This window comes from Hyaena hyaena, unplaced genomic scaffold (genome assembly GCF_003009895.1).
Source record: "Hyaena hyaena isolate Hyena2069 unplaced genomic scaffold, ASM300989v1 scaffold_108, whole genome shotgun sequence".
Taxonomy (NCBI): domain Eukaryota; kingdom Metazoa; phylum Chordata; class Mammalia; order Carnivora; family Hyaenidae; genus Hyaena; species Hyaena hyaena.
This window is the reverse complement of record NW_024080741.1, coordinates 499,580-526,156: the sequence shown is the minus strand read 5'-3', so window position 1 is coordinate 526,156 and position 26,577 is coordinate 499,580. Positions and strand designations below refer to the sequence as shown.

General features: G+C 36.9%; 1 protein-coding gene across 2 annotated transcripts in view; it reads right to left on the bottom strand.

Annotated features, from left to right (window-relative positions):
• The window catches only part of DCP1B (decapping mRNA 1B), a 56,997-nt gene that overhangs the window by 7,597 nt on the left and 22,823 nt on the right, over positions 1–26,577 (bottom strand). For both annotated transcript variants that reach the window (XM_039236356.1, XM_039236357.1), the window contains exons 4-6: positions 10,207–10,273; positions 7,951–8,086; positions 60–188 (exon numbers count right to left, since the gene is read on the bottom strand). In XM_039236356.1, coding sequence (XP_039092287.1) covers positions 60–188; positions 7,951–8,086; positions 10,207–10,273 — 332 coding nt within the window. The remainder of the gene's footprint in view (positions 1–59; positions 189–7,950; positions 8,087–10,206; positions 10,274–26,577) is intronic.

Sequence of the window (26,577 nt, the reverse complement as noted above, 5' to 3'; positions counted from 1 at the left end):
ACATTAAAAAAAAAGAATTCTAGAGAGACATGGCAAACGAAAAGCACAGGACTTTGTACCTGGCTGGGCCGAGGTATGCGCTGCTGCTGGTTTTCACTGGGCTTCACTGGAATTGGTTTGATGAGATTGGGGTTGTCATAGATAGCAGATGAACTGGTTATCTGTTTTGGCTCAGAACAGGTTTTACACTGAAATGGAAAAAAGAACCTTATTTTTGGTGTAAAAGAAGCTTTAATCTTTTTAAAAGAACATAACGTCTTGCTCTTTATTTTATCTAATTGGTGGCTGACTATTTTTTGATAAATTTTAATGCAGAAAGGAAAATTACTTTATCTCCTCTGATATAAGCTATTTTTGAGTATAAATCAAATTCCAATTTAATTTTTCTTCATTGTACAATTTCAATGCCCTAAAAATATTACCAACAGCATCAGCCCACAAGACCTGGAGACTCTGAGATAACTGGATATTTGAAAGGCTATGGATATGCTTAAGAAGCAATAGTTTAAAGATACAGAGTCTAGGAGAGCCTAGGTGGCCCAGTTGGTTGAGCGTTTGACTCTTGATTTCAGCCCAGGTCATTATGAGATTGAGCCCTAAGTCAGGTTCTGCACTGAACATGGAGCCTGCTTAAGATTTTCTCTCTCTTTCTCTCTCCCTCTGTTCCTCCCCCATTTATGTGCATGCATGCACACTCTTACTCACTCTCTGTCAAAAGAAATGGAGAGAAAGTCTAATGCTTTTCAATAATAAAGTGAGAGAAACAATTCTTTACTATTATTTTTTAAATTTTTAATGTTTATTTTTGAGAGAGAGAGAGAGACAGAGTGTGAGCCAGAGAGGGGCAGAGAGAAAGGGAGACACAGAATCCGAAGCAGGCTCCAGGCTCTGAGCTGTCAGCACAGAGCTCAATGCGGGGCTCAAACCCATGAACCGTGAGATCATGACTTGAGCTGAAGTTGGATGCTTAACTGAGCCACCCAGGTGCCCCAGAAACAATTCTTTAAATGCCATGTCTGGATAACTGTATTGTTTATTCACCCGTTAGCAGTTGACTTAAAACTGGAGAGTTGCATCATCAAAGCAACTAACCTTTTTGGTCTACAAACCAAAAAGCAAAGCTGATTCAAACCATTGATTTAAAAATTACTAACATCATCTTTATTTAATAAATGACTTTTTACATAAACAGAATAATTCAAATCTGAGTGTTCTGAGCCACTCACTACAAATTAGAATTTCACACAGAAAGAGACAAGAGACAAGACTCATCATTTCAAATACTGAATCATTATCATACATTAATCTAACCAACCATGCAATTGCTAACACAGTAGGATTTATAACACCAAGAATACAGCAATGATGTCAGTATCTACCTTGTTGAAACACCAAATAAAACTGAATATAAAACCACTACCTTCTATTCTATACTCTCTACAGCATTTCTAGTTTCAACTGTCAAGGCCTCAGGCCAGAAAATATCTCACACTGTCCCTGACATGGAACGAGCTATAAACACAATCTCATCCCTCAAGAACTTTAGGTGTTTTACAGTTATTGGGTTGTATTTTCTAATTCAAGGATGTAGAAGTATGGGGTCAATTACCACCATGTTCACTTGGATTTGTAAAGTTAATTGTACAAAGGACTTATCATTTCCTTCCAAGAATCCTATCACTAATTTGGATATTTGGCACTAGATTAATTGGGAGGTGAAATCCCTTTATGAGTCAGAAAATGTTATTTCTAATTCTTAGGTGAATGCTGGTGGCTGCATGGACCAACTGGCCTGGCTTTCCAAGGCAATAATCAACACAAGACAAGAATACAGCCTGAGATAGAGTCACTTACAAAATGTTAGCATGAAAGCCTAGAACTTCTGCTTGCTATGTAAAAGAAAGAGAATGCTCAGATTACTTTCACTGAATGACTGTCTGTACTTTTTCATTCTCTCTGTTCAGGGACCTTGAATTTCAAAGAAAGAAAAACAGATTTCCCCCCCACCTTTGCTATATACATATCTGCACTGGCCGAGAAGCTGCTCTCTTTCTTGCTATGCATAAGCCCTGGATAGCCTTTCTAACTAAAACTGCTACAAGCTGTCTTCTGTGTCACTATCTATCTATCACTGAAGCCTTGCCTTCATGTAAAAATTGCTCTCTATCAAATTGCTCAGAATTAAACATCATCTGCCTCAATAGTTCGTAGCTCATTTTCCAGCTGTTTAATTTTCTATGCTTCTCTCGACCCAAATAACTCTAAGATACTTTGAAAAAACACAGAGCTGGAAAAAGTGCATAATGGATTCTCCATAGAGATCCTGAGGCACTTCTTTAAAGCTTTAAAAACGATGTCACATGATCTCATTTTCTCACACACAAACACACAAACATATGTACCCATGCCAAGAGAGAAATCTGGAAGAAAATATACTGATGTCTACGTTAAAAGTAGACATCTTGGGGTTATAGGATTATGGATATATTTTATTTCCCTTTTCTACTTTTTTGAATTTCCTCATTGAACATCAAAAGACACTTAGTAATTTCTTTAATTTTATAAATAAGTCACAATATATTAAAAGAGAACTATTAATTCTTGCCTTAAACCACAAAACACAACAAAGTCCATTTCTACACACTCAGAACTTAATTATCCAGACAAGGATCCTTTCTGGCCCTGTTTTTTTATCTTATGGAGCATTGGTGGTTTTACTGTATTGCTCATCTGCATATCAACTAGAAGTCTATTAGGAGGTAAAAGGAGATGAAACTCAAATTAACATCTTGCTACTTTACAGCAGATTCACAGAAGGTTGTTGCTTAGGGGGATAAAACATAAAATGTTGGCCAAAATAAGGTTTTTAAATTATTTTTTTAACTTCATGTAAACAGTTGCATCTGATGTCAGTAGGCTTCACTTTACCAACATCATGTACCTCTAGCTCAAAAGTTTTCTTTCTCTTACTTTTTGGGGTTTTCATAAACTGAAGAATTTTAAAGTTGGGAAGCATCCCAGAAATCATTGAGTTTAATCCCTACCCAGAGAAGTGAGATTCTTTTCCAGTATCCTGGCATGTAATCACACGGTTTCTTCCTGAATACTCCCGGTGATGGGAGAGCCACTTCCTCACATAAGAAGTCCGAGGGAAATCTTGTTTTCTTTCTCTTTTGCCTCTTTCTGTGTTCCCCCTTTCCTGTACCTCAGAGCCATTTTACTCATGATCTCCACATGTTCTGAAATGTCTGTGTGTGGGACAGGAGGTAACACAAACACAGGCAAATACATAGCAGGTTTACACAATGCAACAGAAGTTCACAGAGCAGCATATACATCTGGTTATGTAGATCAGAAATAACAGGGTAGACAAAGATCATTTGAAATGGGCCGTGAAGAGCTCATCATGTGATGACAGGTAAAGAAGGAGAGGGGACAGCATGGGAAGAAGGCATGAAGACACTTGCAGGAAGCGACACCGTTACTCTGTTTGGTAAGAGTTTCAAATATTCGTGAGGGGCACTGGAAGGAGAAGGTAGTGAGGTTAAAAGAACAAACTGGGGCTATGTTATGTAATCTCTGAAGAGCCCAAAGGTTCATATACTAGGCACCAAGAAACCAGGAAGAATTTAGACCAGAGAAGTAATGTGATAGTGTAGGTGCTCCTGGGTTACATCATTGGCTGTTAATGGCAGAAGGAATAATTTCTTCTGTTTATCACACAGTTGGAGCAATGAACATTATGCATATAACATGTATTTGAGTTTAGAGAAAAGCAAGTTTGTACGCTGATTAAACATCTGCACCTCATGTCAACATTATAACAACCAATCTGGGGGGCATATTGATGAACAGCACACTGTTTTGACCTCAACAAGTATATTATTTATTTACTTATTATTATTTTTTTTAATGTTTTAAAAATTCTTGAGAGAGAGAGCATGAGCAGGAGAGAAGAGCAAGTGAGGGACAAAGAATCTGAAGCAGGCTCCAGGCTTTGAGCTATCAAGCACAGAGCCCGATGTAGCATTCAAACTCACAGTCTGTGAGATCATGACCTGAGCTGAAGTCAGACTGAGCCATCCAGGTGCCCCTGACCTCAACAAGTTTATAGTGGAAGAAGTGGACTTAAAGGTAACAAGAAAGAACAAAATAGGTTCTAAAGAGTAACAGACTGCTGAGTTCAGTGGAAAGAATAATTAATCTGGGAGATCTGGGAAAATTCCACGTAAAAGTGAAATTTTAACTGGGCCTTGAAGGATATGTCAATTCTGAAGGGCAAAGGGGGAGACACTGCAGGTTGAAGGTGTGGTATAAAGAGATGGCCTACATGACATCTCCAAAAACATGTATGAGGGTTTCTGGATGTGTTCTGTATTCTTTTATGAGACAGTCTGGTGCAGCTACAAGACGAGATGCTGGAGAGGCTCAGGAAACAAAATTACACTCAAAGGTCCTAGAAACAGGAAGCACAGGACACCTTGCAGGGCCCCGCGGGGCAGCTTAGGGTGGGCAGGGAGCAGAAAGCAGTAGCAAAGGGGCAGGACTAGAGCCTCTGCTGGGGTTTCTGCACTTCAAGACCGGCTGGTTAGGATAACTGCTCTACGTTCTAAACTACAGGGGTGGTCCCTACTAGCCTGACCTGGCCCTGAGATGATTAAGGCAGAGGAATATTGCCTCCTGGGGTGCTGGGGCCAGATCCAGGAGGGGTGGCTCTGGACTGGTTTCGTGTTCATGTCAAAGGCATCCTCTGGCTGGGCCCTTTGCTAGTTCTAAGGATTGGCTAGCCCAGGAAGGAGGACTGTGTCCCCAACCAGAAGACTTAAGATGTCAAAACATCATTAAAGAAAAATAACACAATATATGTGTTTGTGTATGTGAATGTGTGTGTGTGTGTGTGTGTGTGTGTGTGTGTGTATGGGTATGTGTGTGTGTTGAGAGGAGGGAGGGAGAAGAAAGAAAATAATTTTTGTTCAATATTTGCATTTATTATTTATTGGCCATTGTTAAGCTGTCCTCACAGAACCTAAGTTCCCAGAGGGCAAAAATGTCACCCTTTAAGACTAATCTTTGCTGTGCCTAACATAGTGCAATTTGTAAAGTATAATGAATTGACAGATGCCAAGTCATTAGGATATCTTTTAATGGCTGTTAAAGAATTAAGCAAAACACAAAACTAATACAGAAATAGTTTTTACTGACTGAATCTGGCATTTTAAAGGATCCTCTGTCCAGGCCCTCCAATCAAAGGATAAAGAAAAGTATAAAGAAACCATGGTTAATTCAGATTCATATTCCTATGCATTCATTCCTTCAATAATCATTTATTTAGCATCTATGAGCTGGGAGCTCTGAAGAGAGTGTGGTTATGAAGATAAATGAAGGATGTTCTTTGTACTCAAGTAGCTCACAGTCTAACAATCAAGGTTAGGTCAACCATCAAGTCAAAGTCATGCTGAAGAAACTCAGTCCATTGTCCTTTACTATTCCCCCTCCTTCAGGATTTTTCTGAGTTTCCTTGTAGTGTCATTTGTTTTCTACCTGCCCTCCCCCTCTCTTCCCTTTCATTTTCTGTAAACTAGAAAGTTTAAGAAAGCTCAAGACTTAGATTCATGATCTAATGAAATGTAAGAACATTTCGAGGTGGTGCTATGTGTTTCACCTTGTATCACATAAGGAGGCACGTGATGTCTGGTTATCTGACTTTTAACAGTGCTGATCCAGTGGATTCAGATGGTGGCACATTGATCTTTCCATGGTCAAGTTTCCATCAACCTTTTTCATAATATTAACATTACTAATGACAATTGTTGAATCACTTATTTTACTATGGTGATTTTAAGTTCTATCACTTCATCTACATTTAATAGTTGATTCTTGGTTAAGAAGAACTTTCCCTCATAAACCAGGATTGTGTAGTTACTCTGAAAATTGGTCCCTGTTGGGCAGGCAGGGTAAATACTTAATTCCTTCCCATAAACTACCAATTATCAGAGGAAGGAGTTGGTGTACTAGTACCTCCAAGAAGAGCCAATAACTATTTTTTGTTTTGTTTTATATTTTTGGTCTGCTTGCTCACTCATCGCCACAAACACACAGATTATATATATACAATGTGTTTCAATCCATTGTAGTCATTCTTGTTGATGTTAGAATTTGATGTTTTGGTCAGTGGTCCGACTTCTGTGCCCCTTTCACATGACCCTATTTGTTTGATTTTCCTATCCCAGACCTGGGATATTGGAATTGGGAATTTCTTAAAGAGCCAGTATTTAGAAACAGTATTTAGAAAACAATAATCTGGGGACCAGGGGTGCTTATTGCTACTGGGTTGTTACTTATCTTGAGGTCTCTTCAGGGAAAAAGTTAGTAACTACATATTTAAGAAACTAAATATGAACTAATTCTCACACTTCTACTTAAAATTTAACATTATATGGCTTAACTTAATATTTTTCTCTTACACTAAAGGTTTTGTTCTGACCACATAAACATACTCATTTATTATATCCAGCACAGCTAAAAAATTACAATGCCAATATTATTATTAACAATAAAACCAATGAATGAAGTTTATAATTTCTTTGCAATTCTTTTTGTCCTTCAAATATAATGCACTAAGCGTCCTTATGTCCTTCAAATATAATGCAGTAAGGGTCCAAATATGGGTCTCTGAAGTCACTCTAATTTCTTTTCAAAAGTTATATCATAATATGATAATGTTATGTACATTTATTTCAGCAAGTTTCCAAATCCTAGGTTTTAATTGTCTTTTTTCCTTAATTTTCTTTTTTCCTGTTTCTAGAGAGTGTCAATCTTTTACTTCTCAATTTTTATAGTAGTGGTTAATAAAGTAGGGAAATTAACCCTCTTCCTCCTGCTTAAATATAAATATTTCTCAGTTTTATATATCTTCTCACTTTGCGTTTTTTAAACCAGACAAAACATATATTTTTTGATTTTTATATAGTTGAATTAATTGCTTTTGGGTTTTAAGATGTAGTTAGGTAGATTTCCTCTTTCCAGATTACAAAGAAACCTATACAAATTTTCTTCTAGTACTTGAATGGTTTTATTTAAATTTCTAATAATTTGGAATTTATCCTGGTATAAGGGACAAATCCAATTTTGTATTTTTCCAAATGGCTACCATTTGTTCCCATATCATTTATTTAAATATCCACTCAAACAGTTTATTTGAGATTTTAATCTTTATCTTCATCTTAAATGACATTCTAATGGGGTGTCATTTTGGACTTTCTCACCTGTCCCATTGGTCTCTCTGGCTGTTTACGCGTTGTCACCATCAAGGCCACAGTGTTTTATGTGCTTAGGCATTAATGCCTTGGTATCAGACAGTAGAGCTTGCTGCCCCTTCTCTCCCAACAGTGCTCCTCTTTGTCAGGGTTTTCCCTGCTCTTCTTCCTGTATATTCCTCCCCATGAACTTTACAATCAACATGTCTGGCTTCAGAAAAGGAGAAAATAAACTGGACTTTTTGTTTAGGACTCATCTTAAATTCATAGATTAAACAGAGGTGAGAGCTTTAAATTTTATCTTCTGATCCAAGACCAGGACATGTATTTCCATTTTTTCAAGTCTATCTTTATGCCTTTTAGGAATGTTTAAAAGTTTGCTTCCTACATGTTTTTCCCATTCCTTGTTACCTTTATTCCCAAGAATGTTATATTAATAGTTGCTACTGTGAATGGAGCCTTCTAGTAAACCTTCTGATTGGGTACTATTTGTATATATGAAGCCTGCTGATTTCTTAGGCTACCTTTTAATCCAATTAAAACAAACAGTCTTCTTTAGCCTGCTGAAAGCAAATAAAGACTTAACTTATCATACAGTTTTGTTTGGTGGAAGGAATAGCACTAAGCCTTTCTCAACAAGCATATCACCACTATAGGATTTACGTATGTTTCACAAGGGAAGACAAAAACTCACCTTGGTGTATTCATCTTTGGCCTTGGTGAGCATTCGTAAGATATCTACTTCCTTGCCCTCTCCTGAATTGAGGATCATTGGGGAGTTTCCTGCTCCAGCTCCCTGATGGGCTTTCAACTGCTCATACTGAGTTAGGCTAGAAAAATAAGAGGGGAGAATCCACACACGAAAAACAAATTCAACACAAATGGCTTTTAAAACCATCCAATTCTCACCCCGTTGTTTTTGTCTTGTAATCATAGGAGAAGTAAGACTGCTTAGGAATTGAAAGAAGAAAAATAAGAATGGAGGTCCTGAGTACACTGAGTATATAAATGAATCCAGAGTACGGGTGGGCAAACTATGTCCTGCAGGCCAAATCCGGCCCATCACCTGCTTTTATAAAGAAAGTTACAAATGGACACACTCACTTGTTTATTTACGGCTGCTTTTACATGATAAGTGCAGAGTTGAGTAGATGTGACAGAGAACAATGGCCTTGCAAAGCCAAAAATACTGTTTTTTTTTCCAGAAAAAGTTTGCCAACTCCTCATTTAGAGCATCTGAAAGGACTCATTAATTGCTGAGGAAACCCAATTCGGAGTTCTCAAACACTGAGCAAATGGATGGCAAATCGAGATTTTTTTCCCCCTTGTTTCAATATGCCTTGAAGTCAAAGCAAAATTGATTGATTCCAGCAACTCAAATCCTGTAGTCCTCTGGCAGTTTATAAACTGTGAAGATTCCATTCTGGAAGAGGGGGTATTAAAACAAACAAACAAACAAACAAATAAACAAAGCAATGAAGAGTGTCTTCTGTTTTCCTGAAAACAATATAGAAGGGAGGCCAGATTGCTCCTATGTGGTGCTAGGTGACATTGAGAAAAATACTTTTTCCTTTAGTGTGCTTTGACTTTCAGCTCAAATTTTTATAATTGCCCTGTCGTTTATGGTGAAAGAGATCTGAGAATTTACTGGGAGATTTAATTCTAACTGAGGAAGGGCTCGGAAGCCACACATATCAGCTGCTTATTGCTAGTCAACAATCAATTTCCTGCCCCAGCTGTTAAGTAATTACTGCAGAATGCTAACAATTTTAACATGGTCTCTTGGCTGAGCCACAGGGTATTTTTTAATCTATATAAAATCCTGCTATTATTATCCACTGCACAGTTTACAATAACAAGAATGTGTTAGGAACTAGTTGTTATGGTGGTAAATACCAGTTTGAGCACACTTAATCACCATCTGCAACTTGAGCTGGTTACCTACAATTAGCTATCACAAGCTAGAGTTTCAGAAATCTATTTATAAAAAAGTGTCCCCCACATTTCATTTCTGGGGGTCACTTTTTAGTCGTTTCCTTGCCTCAAGGTTTAAAATTGGAAAATGGTTCTTTTACAGATGGAGATGCTTTGTCAGATCCACACGGGCAGCAGCCATACTGTGTGCTCGGCGGAGTCCGGTCACTGGCTGCGGTCTGGCATGTGTGGGAAGCTTAGTTCATTAGGAGGCTCTAAACCATCCCCATAAAGCAGGGCAAGAACTGCCTCACAGTGACCAATCACAGAGCAGACAGCGTGCTTACCTGGGCCTGCCTTTCAGTGTAGTCAGGAGAGCCAGGAGTGGGAAAGTCAAGATAGTAATTTAAGTTTCCCAAAATGCAGCCGGGACAAACCACAATGTATCAAGAGATTAAAAGAGAAAGAGACTAGCAACAACGAAAGAGAGACTGCCTACTGATCACTAAACTAATATTTACCTAGGTATTTCCAACAGGATTGAAAATAAAGTCTACGTACTCACAGCATTTGAGATGTGAGGAAATTCTGAGCTTCTATAACTGTGGGTATACAGTTAAAGGAAAGCTTTTAGGGTGGGAAGGAAGTGGAAGGTCTTAGAGAACGTGTGGTGGCCTTTAAAATGGCTCTGAATGTTCCTTTTTACTGACAGCTATACTGATAACTTTTCAAAGAAAAAACCTGCTAATTTACAAATGAGGAAAATACTGAAGAAAACTATCATCTGGAACATTCATATTATCTACATTTCACACACGCAAAAAAAAATGAGGTGAACTGTTCTACATGAGGAATCTTACCTAGTGAAAATGTAAAAACATGTCTATTTTTCACCTAAGTAATAGTAAATGTTTTCCTAACGTGCGGAAAGGATTGCTGTGAGAGAGATATTCTGTTAAGAGTACAGTGCAGTCACACTGGGAAACACAAACAAAAGCATCAAGTACTGAAAAATACTCAGCCTTTCAGCACCTACTTTTTCATAAGCTCTGCAATTCTTTGGCATTCTTCCTTATCATAAAACCAAATCCCATAAATGGACACTGCAAAAAACACAAACATATTATGAGCATTTTCAAAACTACAAAAGGGAAAGAAATTCCCTTTTCATCTTGAAGAAAATACATACTTAGGAATAAATGAAACCAATCACTGGAGTTTAAGCTTGAAAACCTATTATTAGAATTTTCTAAGCCCATGGAGAAATCTGTAGTGGTCCTATGCGTACAGAGACACATATACATATACCCCCACCTAAAGTATGTTGTCCTTAGCAATATAGCATCTGACCATAATGGGCATTTGGCAAATGCTTCTTAAATGAATGAATACAGACTGAAGATGAAGTAAAAATTTCTAAACTCCTGGCTTTGAAACGTCATTGTCTCTAGTCTCCATCTGCACATTTATATATGTATTCCATCTTTAGTTTTAAGTATTCAGAAACCTGATGCACAAATTAGGCCTAGAAACCTCTCTCATGCCTTCTCTTAGGAATATGTTAACCGAAAAACTGGCTTTGTAAGCTGTAAGTTAGGAAAGAGTGCAGGAAAAAATAAAATTCAATAATGAATCTCTGACTTCAGTATGTAGAGAAAACTTAACAACTGTTAAAACATGAGATGTGAGTACGACTTAATCATTTAGTAATGAAAGAAAAATGTAGTAAAACGTAGGTGCTAACAATTTTTAAATAAACTGTATACTTTAGTATGTGTCTATTTACATCATTTTTATAGCAAAGGCTAAACAGTTCCAAAGTACATTTATAAAGATCTAGTTGAAGATCTGGTGGTATTAATCATATAAATGATGCATTAAATACAGATACATTTAAATAAACTTCATTGAAAATAGCAGCAATGAAAAATAACAAAATATATTTTTTAAAGAAAACCTTTAAAATTTAAAATTCAAAACATTTAATTATATGAATATTATTTGGTCATTTAAACAGTTGATATTTTAACAACTTCTTTTCTCCACTCGCCTGACCAATGCCTAAGTGTGGGATTCCTGCTTCTTGTCAGTAATGATTCAGATAACAAAGCTTCAGGAAATGTCTCTTCAGTGCTATTTTAAGCAGGTATTTTAAAAAGGGACCCTATAAATCTGAATTACTGACTCGCCAAAAGGTGGCAATGGGGTTTTAAATTCTTTATATGATTAGTGTGCCAGGAATCTTTATCTTACCTACATGTGAAGAGGGAAAAAAAAAATGGAAAAAACCCTCCAGCATTTTCCTGAACACGACCATTTTATCCTCTTAGAAATATATACACATATTTCTCTTGAATACATTGATAATCTTTTGAAAAAAGAACAGCTGAATTCTGAAGCCTATGTGCTGAGAGAGCCTTAATATTGAAAAGAAATTCTTTCATCTCAAGATCATTAAATGTGTGTGTATCTTAAAGCTTTCACTCAAAATTCTTTGCAGGTCCATCCACACTAATGGCCTATTCTGATCGCCTACACAGATTCCTACACACTCACTCATCGAACCTTGTGTCCTTGTAAGCAAAAGTGCATTGGGTCCCTGACATTCAATGACAATAAATCTGGATACATTTGTGTATTGTGGCAGTTTTAATCATAGTTATAAAACTAGGAGCCTGCTCTATTTTTTGATTACAGTGAAACCTTCCTTTTCTTGGAGACTGGGTTTTCCAAAACTATCAAAAGAGAAAGGTGTTAGCAGGGGAGAAAAAAAACACAGCACAACTAAGAAGCTCCGGGACCAGTGGCAGAGAAAAACCAGCCATTTGTGTCTCATCTGTAGAATGTATTAGTAGAAATGTTTTGAGTGTCATTTTTTTTTGTTTGATGGCATTTGTGGCATTTGACATAAGGAATTAGGTTTTCATAAGAGTGAGATGCCAAGGAAACTGTTGATACAATCAGAAAAGCAGTCTGACAATGTCATTACCATGAGGTAACTGAAATGTAGATTTAGGGAGGAAAAATGCTATGAAAACATCTTTCAGATGCCAAAGCAGAATGAAGGCAAGCCCAGGTCTGTAATGACTATTTAAGACATGGTGAAGGTTTCTTCACCTGACCGTTTATCTCTAAAACAATGGTACTTCAAAATTGAAATGGGATCAATCATATTTGAAATATCACTCTTCATCCCAGTTAATACTTACTTTGAACGTAAAATTTAACTCATCGGTGGAGAAAAAGCCAGATTGACCGACAGTCCTGGCTACTGAAGGGCAGTACGAGATAAAATGTAGAACTGGGCCTAAGTTTTTTCTCCTTAAAATAGCTTTGCAACTTGAGTTGCATTCCGCCAGGAAGGGCCAGCGGTTACATGAATGCGCACATTCCAACCGAAGTTTTCTGCCTCTTAGGCCCAAGGTCTCCCAGCCCCTGGACAAAACTATCGTTCTTCCACACAAGAGGGTATATCAAAGCAGCTCGTGCTGATATATAAAAACCAGAGATCATCATGCCTCGGGGAGGTGATGAGCTGACAGGCTGACAGAAACCATTAACTTCACATTTCAATCCCAGTTTTCCTGTAGAGCCACTGGGGGAGAGGCCTACATCCTGATGTAGGCAGTGAGTACAACAGGCAAGAAAGAAAACACTAGGTTGAAAAGAACCAAAAAAGAAGCTGTGATTTCTCAAATTCTAAAACTTATAAAGTCATCACCGGAACCTAAATTTGCAGCGAGGTGATAGCCATGTAAACTTGTAGAACACTGAAATGTCACCGTGGGAATGACTTCTGGGATTTAAGAAATTCCAAGGAGAAAAACTCACGAGGAGGAAATTTGTTTTAAAAAATTGACCTATGAGTCCACATCTGGACGTCCACCATGTTTCGAGCCTTTGTTCAGCCCGCTGCGCCTGCATACCAGCCGCTTCCCAAGCACCCTTCTGCCGAGTCAGAGGTGAAGTTTAAGGGCACTTTGGTGCATGAAGCTCAACTCAACTGTTTCTACATCCCTCCTGGAGGTAAGAAACCCACAAGTGGAGTAAAGGATAGAAAGAACATGTTGAAATTTGCTCTAAAATATTCTAATGACATCTAGAATGTGTGACGTAAGGACTCATCTTTTTGGCAATCTTCCTCATATTTAATACAGGACTTTCAATAGCACAGTTGTGAAATTTTGCCCAAAACTGTACTGTCCTGGTCTATCTCATGCTTTGGAAATTCTCAATTGAAAAAACAAACAAACAGTGTTTGAAGAAACAGGCAATGTAATATTGCCTTCACTTATCTATCTAAGCAACTATCTTCCGCTTTCCTTTTAATTCCACATGCAAGATTAAGGAAAGCAAAAATTCCCCCGTTAGATTTCATGTCTGAATATGTAGGTACACACAGATGACAGAGAGAGCAAGCTGATTGTATCTGATAATGGTATTTTCTTCTTTTTAAATTTCTTGAGCAGAAAAATCGAAAGCTGATAAAAATTTAAGAGACTAGTTAAGAGGTCATTAGAGGCAATATCAAAGGTCCTTAAATGCACATTCATTTAGAACTCAGGGATTCATATTAGCATGGAGCATGAGTTCATTCTGGATGTTCTTTGGAGATTTACCTCGTCTGCTTTATGTTCCTAATAAATATTTCTATACAGTCTGTTCTTTTAAGCCATTTATTATTTGTTGCATATTTTACCCTAAAACAGAGTTTTTCAACTCTGAATCATGAATGGTAGTGTGCAATCTTTTAACAAGGATTCATGCTAATATTTGTGCAACTTCAAAAATAAGGTATATTCCCATACAGTCAGGAAGTAGATAATTTATAATTACATAGGTAAAGTTTAAATAGGCATGAGAAGGATAGCTGATCTGGTAATGCTCTCTTCTCTTTCTCTTTAAATTTTTTTTAAATATTTATTTTTGAGAGAGAGAGAGAGACAGAGAGAGACAGAGAGGCAGAGCACGAGCATGAGAGAGAAAGGGAGACACAGAATCTGAAGCAGGCTCCAGGCTCCCTGTCAGCACAGAGCCCGATACAGGGCTCAAACCCACAAATTGTGAGATCATAACTTAAGCTGAAGTTGGACGCATAACCGACTGAGTCACCAGGAGCCCCACTTTCTCTCTCTCTTTAATAATAATTTCATTCAAAAGCATAGGGATATATACCTCTTAGAATGCAGCAAAGAAGGCATTTAAATTCTCTTTTTTGACTAGGAAAGCTATGGAAATGTGGCAGTGTAAATTACATAAATCTCTTCTGTGCAGTTAAGGATAAACCAAAATTTAAAATTCCTTCAAACCCTATTCCTTTTACCAAGTCTTTCCCAAATGAGTGGAATAATAACCCAATGTAAGGACCAACATCTAATCATACATTTAATGTAAACGCTTGTGTTTGAGACTTTGCTCAAATATCATATTTCCTGATTTATGGTACCTATTTAATCTTTCTGTAAGATTGGCCACATTAATAATGACTTGTTATTGGTATTTGGTGCTAAGCATGCACACATAGCTCCTACCCCTTGAAAGATCACAAAGTAGTGAAAAATTAGAAAGTTAGAATCATGAAGTTTTAGAGCTGGAAGACAGCTAACAAGTATGCAGTTCAACAATCTATTTCACTAATGAGAAATATGTGGTCTAACAAGGCAAAATGACTTGGCCAAAGTCATTTTTACCGGTTCAATCTGTTTTCTCTAAAATATGCTCCTCCCCCACCTTACAAATGAAGTAAATAAAGATTGAAACAATTTTTATGTTTGACTGAGGTGTAGGCTTGGTTTTAAGAGATGAGAATTAGACTTTTTTTTAACCAAGTTTGATATGGACTCTCAAAAAGGAAAAAAGGAAAATGGAAGGGAGGGAGGAAATGAGTGTGGAAGGAAGGAAGAAAGGAAGGGTGAGGGAGAAAATAAAGAGGAATCTGAGATTTCTAGTATTGCCCATATTTTTATGGCAATGAATGCTAGGGCAGCAATCATACTGCCCGTGTACTAGCAGCCACAGATGGGAAACGCAAGCTACATTTGGCTGCTCTACGCTGACTCTGTACTTCTACCCCATTTGGAATGCTCTGTACTAAAAATGTTTTCCTTCATCATGTTCTCCAATGCCTTTAAAGTAGTGTTCTTTCATTCACCTTCTCTCTCAGCTCTGCTGACCAAACACGGACACAATCTTGTAAAACAGAATCTTCACTGGCCACAGAGAGTCTACATAGCAGTGTTATCTTTGGCCCCTGGTCTGGTTCTTTTCATATGACATAGTTTTACTACACCTCACAAATCAGTGATCCCATGATCTCAAAATACTGGAAGGTTCACAGTAGATGAGAAGCAGTTTCTATTTTATGGGTGACTAATACTCATGAACATTTTGGGAGAAACAGTAGAAAACATAAATATTGTGAAGTAAAAACAACCTTCTTTTTTCTAAATACGTTAACCTCATTATAAAGTTAATGCCACAAACAACAACCACAAAAACAATCTCTCAACTGAAGCATTATACTAATTTGGATTAAGTTAATATGTATCTCCAACTATAAACTAGCATTTATTATTTCAAAAGAAAAGGATGGATTTATCTTTTAAAAAGTTTTTATTTATAACAAATGCATATTATATTATTAGGCCTCCCTAATCTCCACAGAGGTCATTATCCTCCCCAAATAAAAATCTTGAGGTCTGCTACTAGCCTCAAGTTCATGAAAGACCAGATGGAATCTTTTTCATGATATACTAATTTCCTAATTTTATTTATTTCAGGGTAAAGTTCCTTCAATCTAAGAGATTTAACAAAGTAAATAAACATTAAAAAATTAGGAAGCAGGAAAAGTCAATGGTAATAATAAATATAAATAGGAATTACTTATTCTGGGGGTTTTTGGCATTTAAATTTATACATATATTATTTATATATATATTAAATTTTATTTATTTTGAGAGAGAAAGAGCTCATTTGTGCACACATAAGCAGGGGAGGGACAGAGAGAGAGGGAGAGAGAAAAACCTAAGCAGGCTCCACACTGACAGCACACAGCTGACATGGAATTCGATTTCACCAACTACGAAATCATGAACTGAGCTGAAATCAAGAGTTGGACACTTAACCAACTGAACCACCCAGGCATCCCTATATTTTCTTTTTGTTCATAATCCTGCTGATTAATTTCAAAATCTCCTAGACCACATATAACAAACATGGGTTCCCTAAAGTGTCTTTCCCCCTCTCTGATCTTATAGTTGTCTTCAGAACTATGAGTTTTTCTCATTCCTTTGGAGATAAATAATCTCAACTTTTCTGTTGCTCCCATAGTTTTTTTGTACACCCTTGTACCAAAAAAAGAAAAAATAGAGCACATGTCATAATTATTTATACAACTGTTTCCTCCACTAAACTATGAACTCCTGAAGGGTAGGACATTGTTAATACACCCAGCATAAGACTAGCATGTGGTAGACAGTCAACAAATATTTGCTGAGTTGAACTGACATCAGACTTCAAGGTCTTATACTACCAATAGATATCGCTATTCTGGGCTAATTAACATCAAGGCTAGATGTACTAGATCCTCTGTATTCAATGACCACAACTTCTACCAGGGATTACAGAGCATGGAAATTCTCCTAAGATTTCCCCTTTACTTCTTCTAACTACACTTTATTTAGTTTCACACATTTGGTAATCTTTGACATTAGCAATCTTGATGGGATTTTGTCATTAGGGGATGAGCTCCCTCAGATTGTATATTTCTATTGACCCAGCACTTTGTAGGCACTAATGTATTCATTTCATGTGTATTTATTATTACAACAATTCTACCATATACCAGTCTTCCTGACTGAATACGTGTCAGGCCCTGGCAACTAGGAGCTCAAAGAATACAATTAATCTGCAAAATCACATACATTTATCTTCAGAGTACAGCTAATAGTACTTCGATCTAGCAGAAAAAAGAATTCAAATTCCAGTCATGTCTGACAATAGTAATCTGAAGCTTATATATACAAGTATCTAAATTATCTTAAAAACTTAAAATTTATATGCAATGTCAGTTATTCCAGCGACACACTGAAAATGCACTCTGTCTTTTATTTTTTTTTAATTTTTTAATGTTTTTATTTGTTTCTGAGAGAGAGAGACAGTGTGAGCAGGGGAGGGTCAGAGAGAGAGGGAGACACAGAATCTGAAGCAGGCTCCAGGCTCTGAGCTAGCTGTCAGCACAGAGCCCAACGCAGGGCTCGAACCCACTAACCGTAAGATCATGAACTGAGCCGAAGTCGGACGCTCACCCGACTGAGCCACCCAGGCACCCCAGAAAATGCACTCTCTTAAGTGAATCTCAACATAGCAAAATAAGTCTTATCTCATACAATTGTAGTTTGTGAAAAATACATGTTTAACCTAAACATAAAAGAGTAGGTCTACAGGTCAAAGCTTGTTCCAAAGAAAAGCAGACTTCCTCACATTTGACTTATTTAACCAAGTGTTTGATAATTATAGGAATAACTTTGCTGAAAATGCCCTATTAAATATATCATCAATAAAAAATTTCTACGATTTTATATAGCGATGGCCTAGCAAGGAGCCAAAAGCTACTTCTTTAAAAAAATTTTTTTTTAATTTTTAATGTTTATTTTTGAGAGAGAGAGAGACAGAATCTGAAGCAGGCTCCAGGCTCTGAGCTGTCAACACAGAGCCCAATGCGGGGCTTGAACCCACGAACAGTGAGATCTGGATCTGAGCTGAAGTCAGACGTTTAATCGACTGTGCTATCCAGGTGCCCCCAAATACTTCTTGACTGAAGGAAAGTGAGCCAAGGTTTCTGTTCTTTTTCCAATTTGACCTCAATCTATGATTATGGATATAGGAGATACCACTTTTCCCAAAGCCCTTTATGTTATAAACATTGAATCATGTTTTGGTGCTACTTAAATTAAATTAGATCTCTAAGGCTGTATATAGGATAATTCTTAGCTAAAATTGTTTTCTTTCTCCAAAACCCCTAAGAACATGAAAATATCTAACTTTTCCTTCTGTGGGTTAAGAAGTAAATTAATCTAATAGCTTCAAATTGATTATTTGAAACTGTTTTCTAAGTGATTTTTGGACAAAAGTCAGTAACAGAAAAAATAGACTAAAAAAGAATAGATATGAACACTCAGTGTAGCCATAATGAACACTACTACATGCAAAGCACTGTGTTAGGATAGGGAAAATAAAAGATGCTTCACACATTAAGCATTTCAGAAAATGTTTTGGAATCCAGTTTTTTTTCTGCCAAGATTTAGACTTCTCTCATGCCAAACTGGGCTCTCAAAAACAAAATATAAAATACAGTCTCTCTCCAAGCCACAAGTGTAGTGCATGAATCCAAATAGCATCACTATGCAGATGTTTCGTTGGTAAAGTTGAGAATCTTAAAAGTGTTTTTGGTTCAGGGTAAAATAAAAATGACTTCACTTTAATTTCATTCTCACATAGTATATGTGTATCACCTTTGCCACATGGATTCCTCCTCTAAGTGTGCCAGATTGTTAAGTCAGATTTTAGATATGCATATAGATTCCCATTAAATTCATGTGACTGTCCTATATCCAGGGAGTCTCCTGAAAATAAAGTAATAATAATGGAAGTCTGGAGGCTGCATAAATTGGGTGGTCAGGATGAAGAGAAGTATTGTTTCCCCAGCTTGTGTGTGTGTTCCAAGGAGCCACCAGGTATCACAACTCAACACAGTAAAAAACAAAAACATGAAACCTAGACACACTACGTGGCTCAAAGGTGAAATTTTGCTTTATGTGAGGCTTTTCAGATCCTCCTTTAACTGATAGGATGCCAGTTCTTTAGATTAATAGTCTCCTCTAGAGTTTAGATCTTTTCCTTTCACCATGAACTAAGCATTGACAGAACAAGAGTGATTCTGGGTTAAGGTCAGAGTGACAAGTTTCATCACTCAAGTCACAGTAGATGTATAACCCTTAACCATATATTAAAACACATTAGCTTTCTGAGCAACAGTGCATAATAAATAAATCAATTTTTCAGTTAGAATGGTAAAGGAGGCTTACAGACAGAGAGTAAGAATCAGTGACCACATTGTAAGTTTTACATTTTGGTGGCCTTCTTTCTTTCTCACTAAGAAGCCCAGACTTCCAGCTGGTAGGAGGAATTCTTGGTTATCTAGTGCAACCAACCACCCTTCTCATGTGCAGTAAAAGAGCAAGACTATATCAGTTGCCTATTCTAATTGCATACGAAATGTCAAATTCCTTGTCTCCCATTCCATACTGCATATGATTTGAATGAGTGTACTTTAAGTATCTTGTATCACTGGACAGATCCTTAATAGTACATTCTTTTCTTACTCCTGCAAATACTAAGATTCTACCTAACTAGAATGTCAAGTATTTTTAGCCATATAATTACTTTAAAGATGTTTCTTGACTGTAGAAGGCTTTAGGGGTTCAATAAAATCCCTAATGTTGTATGCAAAATGATGTGTTTATATGCAAAAAAGACATTTTTGGAGGTAGGGAAGTACAAACCATAGACTCCCAGAACAATGCCTGGTACATGGCAGACAATTAAAAATATGTTGTGAGGGCAGGGAGGAAGAAAATTCATTAGATTCTCAAAGGGATTTGTGACTCATAGAAGGTTAAGAACTACTATTTGAGGACCAATATACCAGTAAATACCTTAGAATGGAAAAATAACTCTCCATTATCTGGGGCAGATAATGTGACTTTCATTTTCTTAGTAATAAATTTACACAGAGTTCACTTTTAACCTTTCATATTGGTGTTGTAATAATTGCCTGAACTGATCCTAAGGTTAAGAACACAGATGATAAAGTCTGAAGGTCTTAAAATTTGTTAAGTTGTAAGAACTTTTCCTCCTCCATGTGGCCTGAAGTCTAAGAGAGGGCTTCAAAAACCAGACTCTGCATCCTCAGCCACAGCAAGGATCCTGAATCACACAGTTCAGCTTCTGTTACTGCTCTACATTAGCTTGAGAGGTGGGATTTTCAATCTCTACCATGAAATGGCCAACAGCGAGGAATTCAGGAAAAGTGGGCAACATTGTGGCGCTTTCTGAATCACCTCAAGCAGAACGTCTTCAAAGCCGGATAAAAACATCAGACATATATCCATATATAACAATTCTAGAAATGATATAAATGATTTGGGAATTACTTTAAGTGCCTTGTACGTGTCTATTGCTTATCTAGATCTGTTCATTTCCTGTGTTTATTTGGTACCACAGAACACAAAATATTAAGATGAAGTCTCTGTCCTCAGTAATCTATTACTCATACCACTGTCTTCTCAATGGCTTAGATAATCAATAATCAACCAATTAATGGCAGAATAGTGGAAGAGAAAGCATTTCACAAAATGAATCTGGTCTATCTTTGTTTTCTTACTCCTCTTACTTATTATGACTATGCCCAGGTATATTTCAACTGGAGCTTTGGAAAAAATTAAAGCTTATATTTCATAATATGTTTTCTAATGGCCATCAAGAAAAACTGTATTAATTGCTTACTATACACGAATTATTTACTATATATGTATATATTTTTACTACATATGTTTTTTCTAGGAAAAGGACTGCAAAACAGATGCTATAGCTTCTCTTGGCCAGAAAACTGACTTTAAAAAACTGACACTGAAAAGGGAAATGGAAAGCTAATTCCTTCCACTCAGGAAAAAAGATCAAGTTGTGCAGGTTTTCATATATTCAGCAAAAAGAAACCTTTCTTCTTTGGCCCTGTGGAGGAAGTAGATGGAACAAGCCAGAGGAAAGGGGGCATAGCCTTCCTAACAACCTAGAAACTACAAACGCAAATTAAACTATTTCCATTACCTCAAATTACTTAAAAGTTTCAGTTGAGGTCAAATAACATGAAAGCTTTGGTGTCATTTTGTTTTGAAATCCTGAAGATGTGTTTTAGAATAAAGAGTTATACCAGGTTGATGAAGCCAAGATACAAATTGGAGAAGAGTTAGTTTAGCACTCTAATCAATTTAGAAGAAGAGATCAAGATTAGATGAAATGGTGGTTAATAAATGCCAGGATAAAAAAGAAAGGTAACCAATTATATTTAAGTATTCATTTATTTAAAGGCTTCTTTTATAAGATTCAATTGTTTCTACTTTTTAAAAAATGTTTATTTATTTTTGAGGGAGAGAGAGCAGGGAAGGGGCTGCTTCCTTTTCTCTCTAGAAAAGGAGACACAGAATCCAAAGCAGGCTCTAGCCTCCAAGCTGTCAGCACAGAGCCCGATGGGAGTGCTTGAACCTATGAACTGTGTGAGATCATGACTTGAGCCAACGTCAGACATTTAACCAACTGAGCCACCCAGGTGCCCCTACATTATATATGATAAAAGGCATAGAACTTAAAGTGTTTTGTTTGATGAGTTTTGGCAATAATACACTCTCAGGTAATCAGCCACCCCAAACAAGATATAAAACACTGTGATCATTCTTTTTAGTCAAAACCTATAGCATTTCTACCACCAACCCCAGCAGATGAAATCATTTTCTAACTTCTATCACAATAGATAAGTTTTGCCTGTTCTTAGACTTCATATGAATAGGATCATACAGCATATAATATACTCTTTTGTATTTTGTAGATGGCTTCTTTTCCTCAGGATGCTTTTGAAATTCATCTGTGTTACTGAACCAATCGGTAGTTCATTCCTTTTTATTGATAAGTAAATTCCCTTATATGGATATACCAAATTGACTTGTCCACTTATTTACTGATGAATGGAAATTTGGGTTATTTCTAGATTTATTTTTTTGGCTATTATAAATAAAATTGCTATGAACATTTGTGTAAAAGTTTTTGTGTGAACAATATGTTTTCGTTTCTTTTAAGTAAATACTTATGAATGGAACTTATTGGATCATATGACAATTATGTTTAAGTTTATAAGAAATTGCCAAATCATTCTCCACAATGGTTGACAATATTACCCTCCCACCAGCAATGTATGACAGCTTCCGATGTTCCCACATTCTTTTTAAAAAAAATTTTTTTAAATGCTTATTTAGTTTTGAGAGATAGAGCACAAGTAGGAGAGGGACAGAGAGAGAGAGAGGGAGATAGAATCTGAAGGAGGCTCCAGGCTCTGAGCTGTCAGCACAGAGCCTGCCACAGGGCTCTAACTCACAAACTGCAAGATCATGACCTGAGCTGACATCAGACTCTTAACCGAAGGGACCACCCAAGCACCCCTGACTGTTCCACATTCTTATTAACACTTGGGTAATATCAGTTTTAGAATTTTAGCCATTCTACTAAGTTATGTGGTATTCTCATGCTAGTTTCAATTTGTATATCCATCCAAAATGCGATAAACATATGAAAAAGTACTCAACACAGTTAGTTATGGCAAAATGCAGATTAAAACCACAATGATATCACTCCAGAACTCCCAGAATAGCTCAAGTTAAAAGGAACAATATCAAGTGCTGACAAGGATATGAAGCAATTGGAACTCTTATACATTATTGGAAAGAGAATAAATAGGCATGCAACTTTAGAAAACTGTTCAGCAGTGTCTATTAAAGCTAAACAAACCTCTATACTGTATGTAAGTGGTTGGTAAAAACTCAAAACAATTAAGTGCTTGAAAACCATGGTCCAGAATGTTCATGGCAACTTTATTCACAACAGTTTAAAACTAGAAATAATTTAGATACCCATCAACAGAAGAATTAATAGACTGCAATATTCTGATGCTATGGAATACTATGCAGCAATAAAAAGCAATTAGCTATTGCTACAAGATAATTACTTAGAAGTTTCTGATGATTACTGTTGAGCATCTCTTTATTGGCTACTTATAGAACTCCTTTGGCAAAATATCTGTTAAATATTTTACCAATTTTTAAATCGGGTTCTTTTCTTCCTATCACTGAATTCTCAGAGTTATTTACATATTCTGGATATAAGTACTATGTCAGATATATGCAGTGAGAATATTTTTTCCCAGTCTGTGGCTGGCCTTTTCATTTTCTGAAAAGTATCTTTAGGGAGCACCTGGGTGGATCAGTTGGCTAAGTGTCTGACTCTTGATTTCGGCTCAGGTCATGATCTCCTGGTTTGTGGGACTGAACCCCGCATTGGGCACTGTGCTGTTAGCCTCTGCTTGGGATTCTGTCTCTCTCCCTCTCTCTGCCCCTCCCCCATTCTCTCTCTCTTTCTCTCTCTTCCCCCTCTGTCTCTCAAAATAAATAAAGAAAAACTTTTTTTAAAAAAGTTATCTTTAGGGGCGCCTGGGTGGCTTAGTCGGTTAAGCGTCCGACTTTCGCTTGGGTCATGATCTCGCGGTTCGTGGGTTCGAGCCCCGCGTCGGGCTCTGTGCTGACTGCCAGCTCCGAGCCTGGAGCCTGTTTCAGAGTCTGTGACTCCCTCTCTCTCTGCCCCCCTGCTCACGCTGTCTCTCTCTCTCTCTCTCTCTCTCTCTCTCCTAGAAATAAATAAAACATTAAAAAAAAATTAAAAAAAGAAAGGTATCTTTAGAACAGAAGGTTGTTTTTTGTTTTTTGTTTTTAAAGGGGAAGGTAGCTAGGTGGCTCAGTCAGTTAAGGTCATGATCTTACAGTAGTGCTGCCCCCTACTCTCAATGGCCCCTTGCCTGCTTGCTTGTGTGCATGAGCTCTCTCTCTACAAAACAAACAAAACAAAAAACCCAGAAGTTTTTTATTTGATAAAATTTTTCTTTTTGATGGGTTACAACTTATCATTTTTTCTTTTATGGTAAATGCTTACAAGATTCAATTTAAATCTAGTGTTTGGTAATATTACCTGTTGTTGATAAAGTATTATAGATTTGACTGCTTCTACAAACATGGAAAAAGGATTTCGTATTTAATTCTCAGATAGTGTCTATAGCATAAGCATTACTGTTTATTTTTTTTCTTAAATAGTTTATTGTCAAGTTGATTTCCATATAACAGCCAGTGCTCATCCCCACAAGTGCCCTCCTCCATGCCCATCACCCCCCTTCCCCTCCCTCCCACCCCCATCAGCCCTCAGTTTGTTCTCAGCATTCAAGAGTCTCTCATGGTTTGCCTCCCTCACTCTTCCCAACTGTTCTTCCCCTTCTTCTCCCCCATGGTCCTCCGTTAAGTTCCTCCTAATCCTCCTATACGTCCAAACGTATGGTATCTGTTCTTCTCTGCCTGACTTATTTTGCTCAGCATAACACCCTCAAGGTCCATCCATGTTGCTACACATGGCCAGATTTCATTCTTTCTCATTGCTATGTAGTATTCCATTGTATAGATAAACCACATCCTCTTGATCCATTTGTTAGTTGACGGACACTTAGGCTCTTTCCATGTTTTGGCTATTGTTGAGAGTGCTGTTATGAACATTGGGGTACATGTTCCCCTATTAAGCATTACTGTTTAAACCATGTGATAGTGATTTAACAGGGCCACTAGAAAATAGGAACATGACCTATTTTCATGTATCATAACTTTGGTGTAATGAATAAACTTTTTTTTTGGTACATTTTAAAAAAGCGCTTTATTAAAGCACAGGGATAGGACCCATGGACAGAAAAAGCTACCATGAATAAACTTCTTAAATATCAAAACAGAATGTCTCAATAAAACAATTTAAAGGAAATACTTTTTTTAAATTTTAAAATAATGATTATTTATTTTTAAGAGAAAGAGAGAAACAGAGTGTGAGCAGGGGAGGGGCAGAGAGAAGGAGACATAGAATCTGAAGCAGGCTCCAGGCTCTGAGCTGTCAGCACAGAGCCCGACACGGGGCTCAAACTCACGAACCATGATATCATGACCTGAGCCAAAGTCGGATACTCAACCAACTGAGCCACCAGGCACCCCTGAAGGAAACATTCTATAAAATGTAGTTTAAAAGTTAAAGTTTCATAAAGAACACTCACATAAGATTAAATTAACATTTTCCCACATCATATATCTCTTTCTGGAACTGTTAAATTTCTCAAGATGAGAATGCATGAATTCTCACAACTTGCAATAATTTCTAGGGACTTTTAGGTAAATGTTACTACTATCTATATAAAATCAACCTTGACGAGCAGAGGAATTCCTACGTAAGCTGCTGAAATTATTTAGTATCTTGAGTTTCTATCCAGGAACCACAGAGAGCTTTAACTTCTGTTTATTGGCTGTTGGATAATGCCCCAAAAGAAAAAAGATTGAAGAAATAGTTGTGAAATTGTTGGTTAAGCTTTATTGGTTGCCTTGGATAAAGAAAACTCATTGCAAATATTTAACTGTACACACATAATGCCAGGAATTAATGGGAGTGGAAAGATACCTTGCCATGTAGGAGCTTGCGAATGGAGACACTAAGACAAAAATTTATAAGGTAAAATATAAATACTAGTAAGTACGTGCCTGCTCATATTTCCAGCTCAGCATTTAGGATATTATTTTGAACATTTATATTTAGGTGTCCATCTTGTGTGCTAGGATAATAAACTCTAAGAGGGAAGGGATGTGTCTTATTCATTATTGAACTCTTGAAACCCAGCACAGAATCAGTATCAATAGACAAGTGCTCAATAAGCACTTAAAAAAATCAAAGTATATGTTGCAGCAAGAAATCACAGATAGACACAGGAATTATAAAAACAGTAGGGAGAGGTCAAGTTTCACTTGGGTTTTGAAATATGAGTAGAATTTATATGATAGAGATTGGTCAGGGTGAGGGAGAGAATTCAAGGAGAAAAAATAAGAAACATGTTTAAAAACATGGAGATAAGAAATTAAAGAATATTTTCTGGGAAAACATATGTTGTATTTAGTTAGAACAGAAAACAAGTGTAGAAGAATAATGGTAGACTTGGCCAGACAGGTAAACTGGGACCTGACTACAGTAAGGTTTAAACACCTGGTGAAAATGTTTACTTGGTAGGCATTTAAGATTTTGAGTAGGAAAATGACTTGATCAGACTTATGGTTTAGGGAGATAAATCTACTAACAGTGGTTTTGCATGGAGGGAATAAGCCAGATGAAAATTATGAGGCTAATGTTATATCATCCGTTTTATATGTTCCTGGGCTCAATTTGTTAGTATTTTTTTTATTGTGGTAAAACATAAGTAACATGAAACTTACCATTTTAACCATATTTAAGTACATAGTTCAGTGCAGTATGTACATTCATGATGTTGTGCGACCATCTGTACCATCTACCTCCAGAACTTTTTCATCATCCAAACTAAAACTCTGTACCTGTTAAACACTAACTCTCCATTCCCTCCTCTCTTCAGCCCCCTGGTAACCACTATTCTACCTTCTGTCACTATGAATTTAACTATTTTAGATACTCCATACAAGTGGAATCATAAAATATTTGTCCTTTTGTG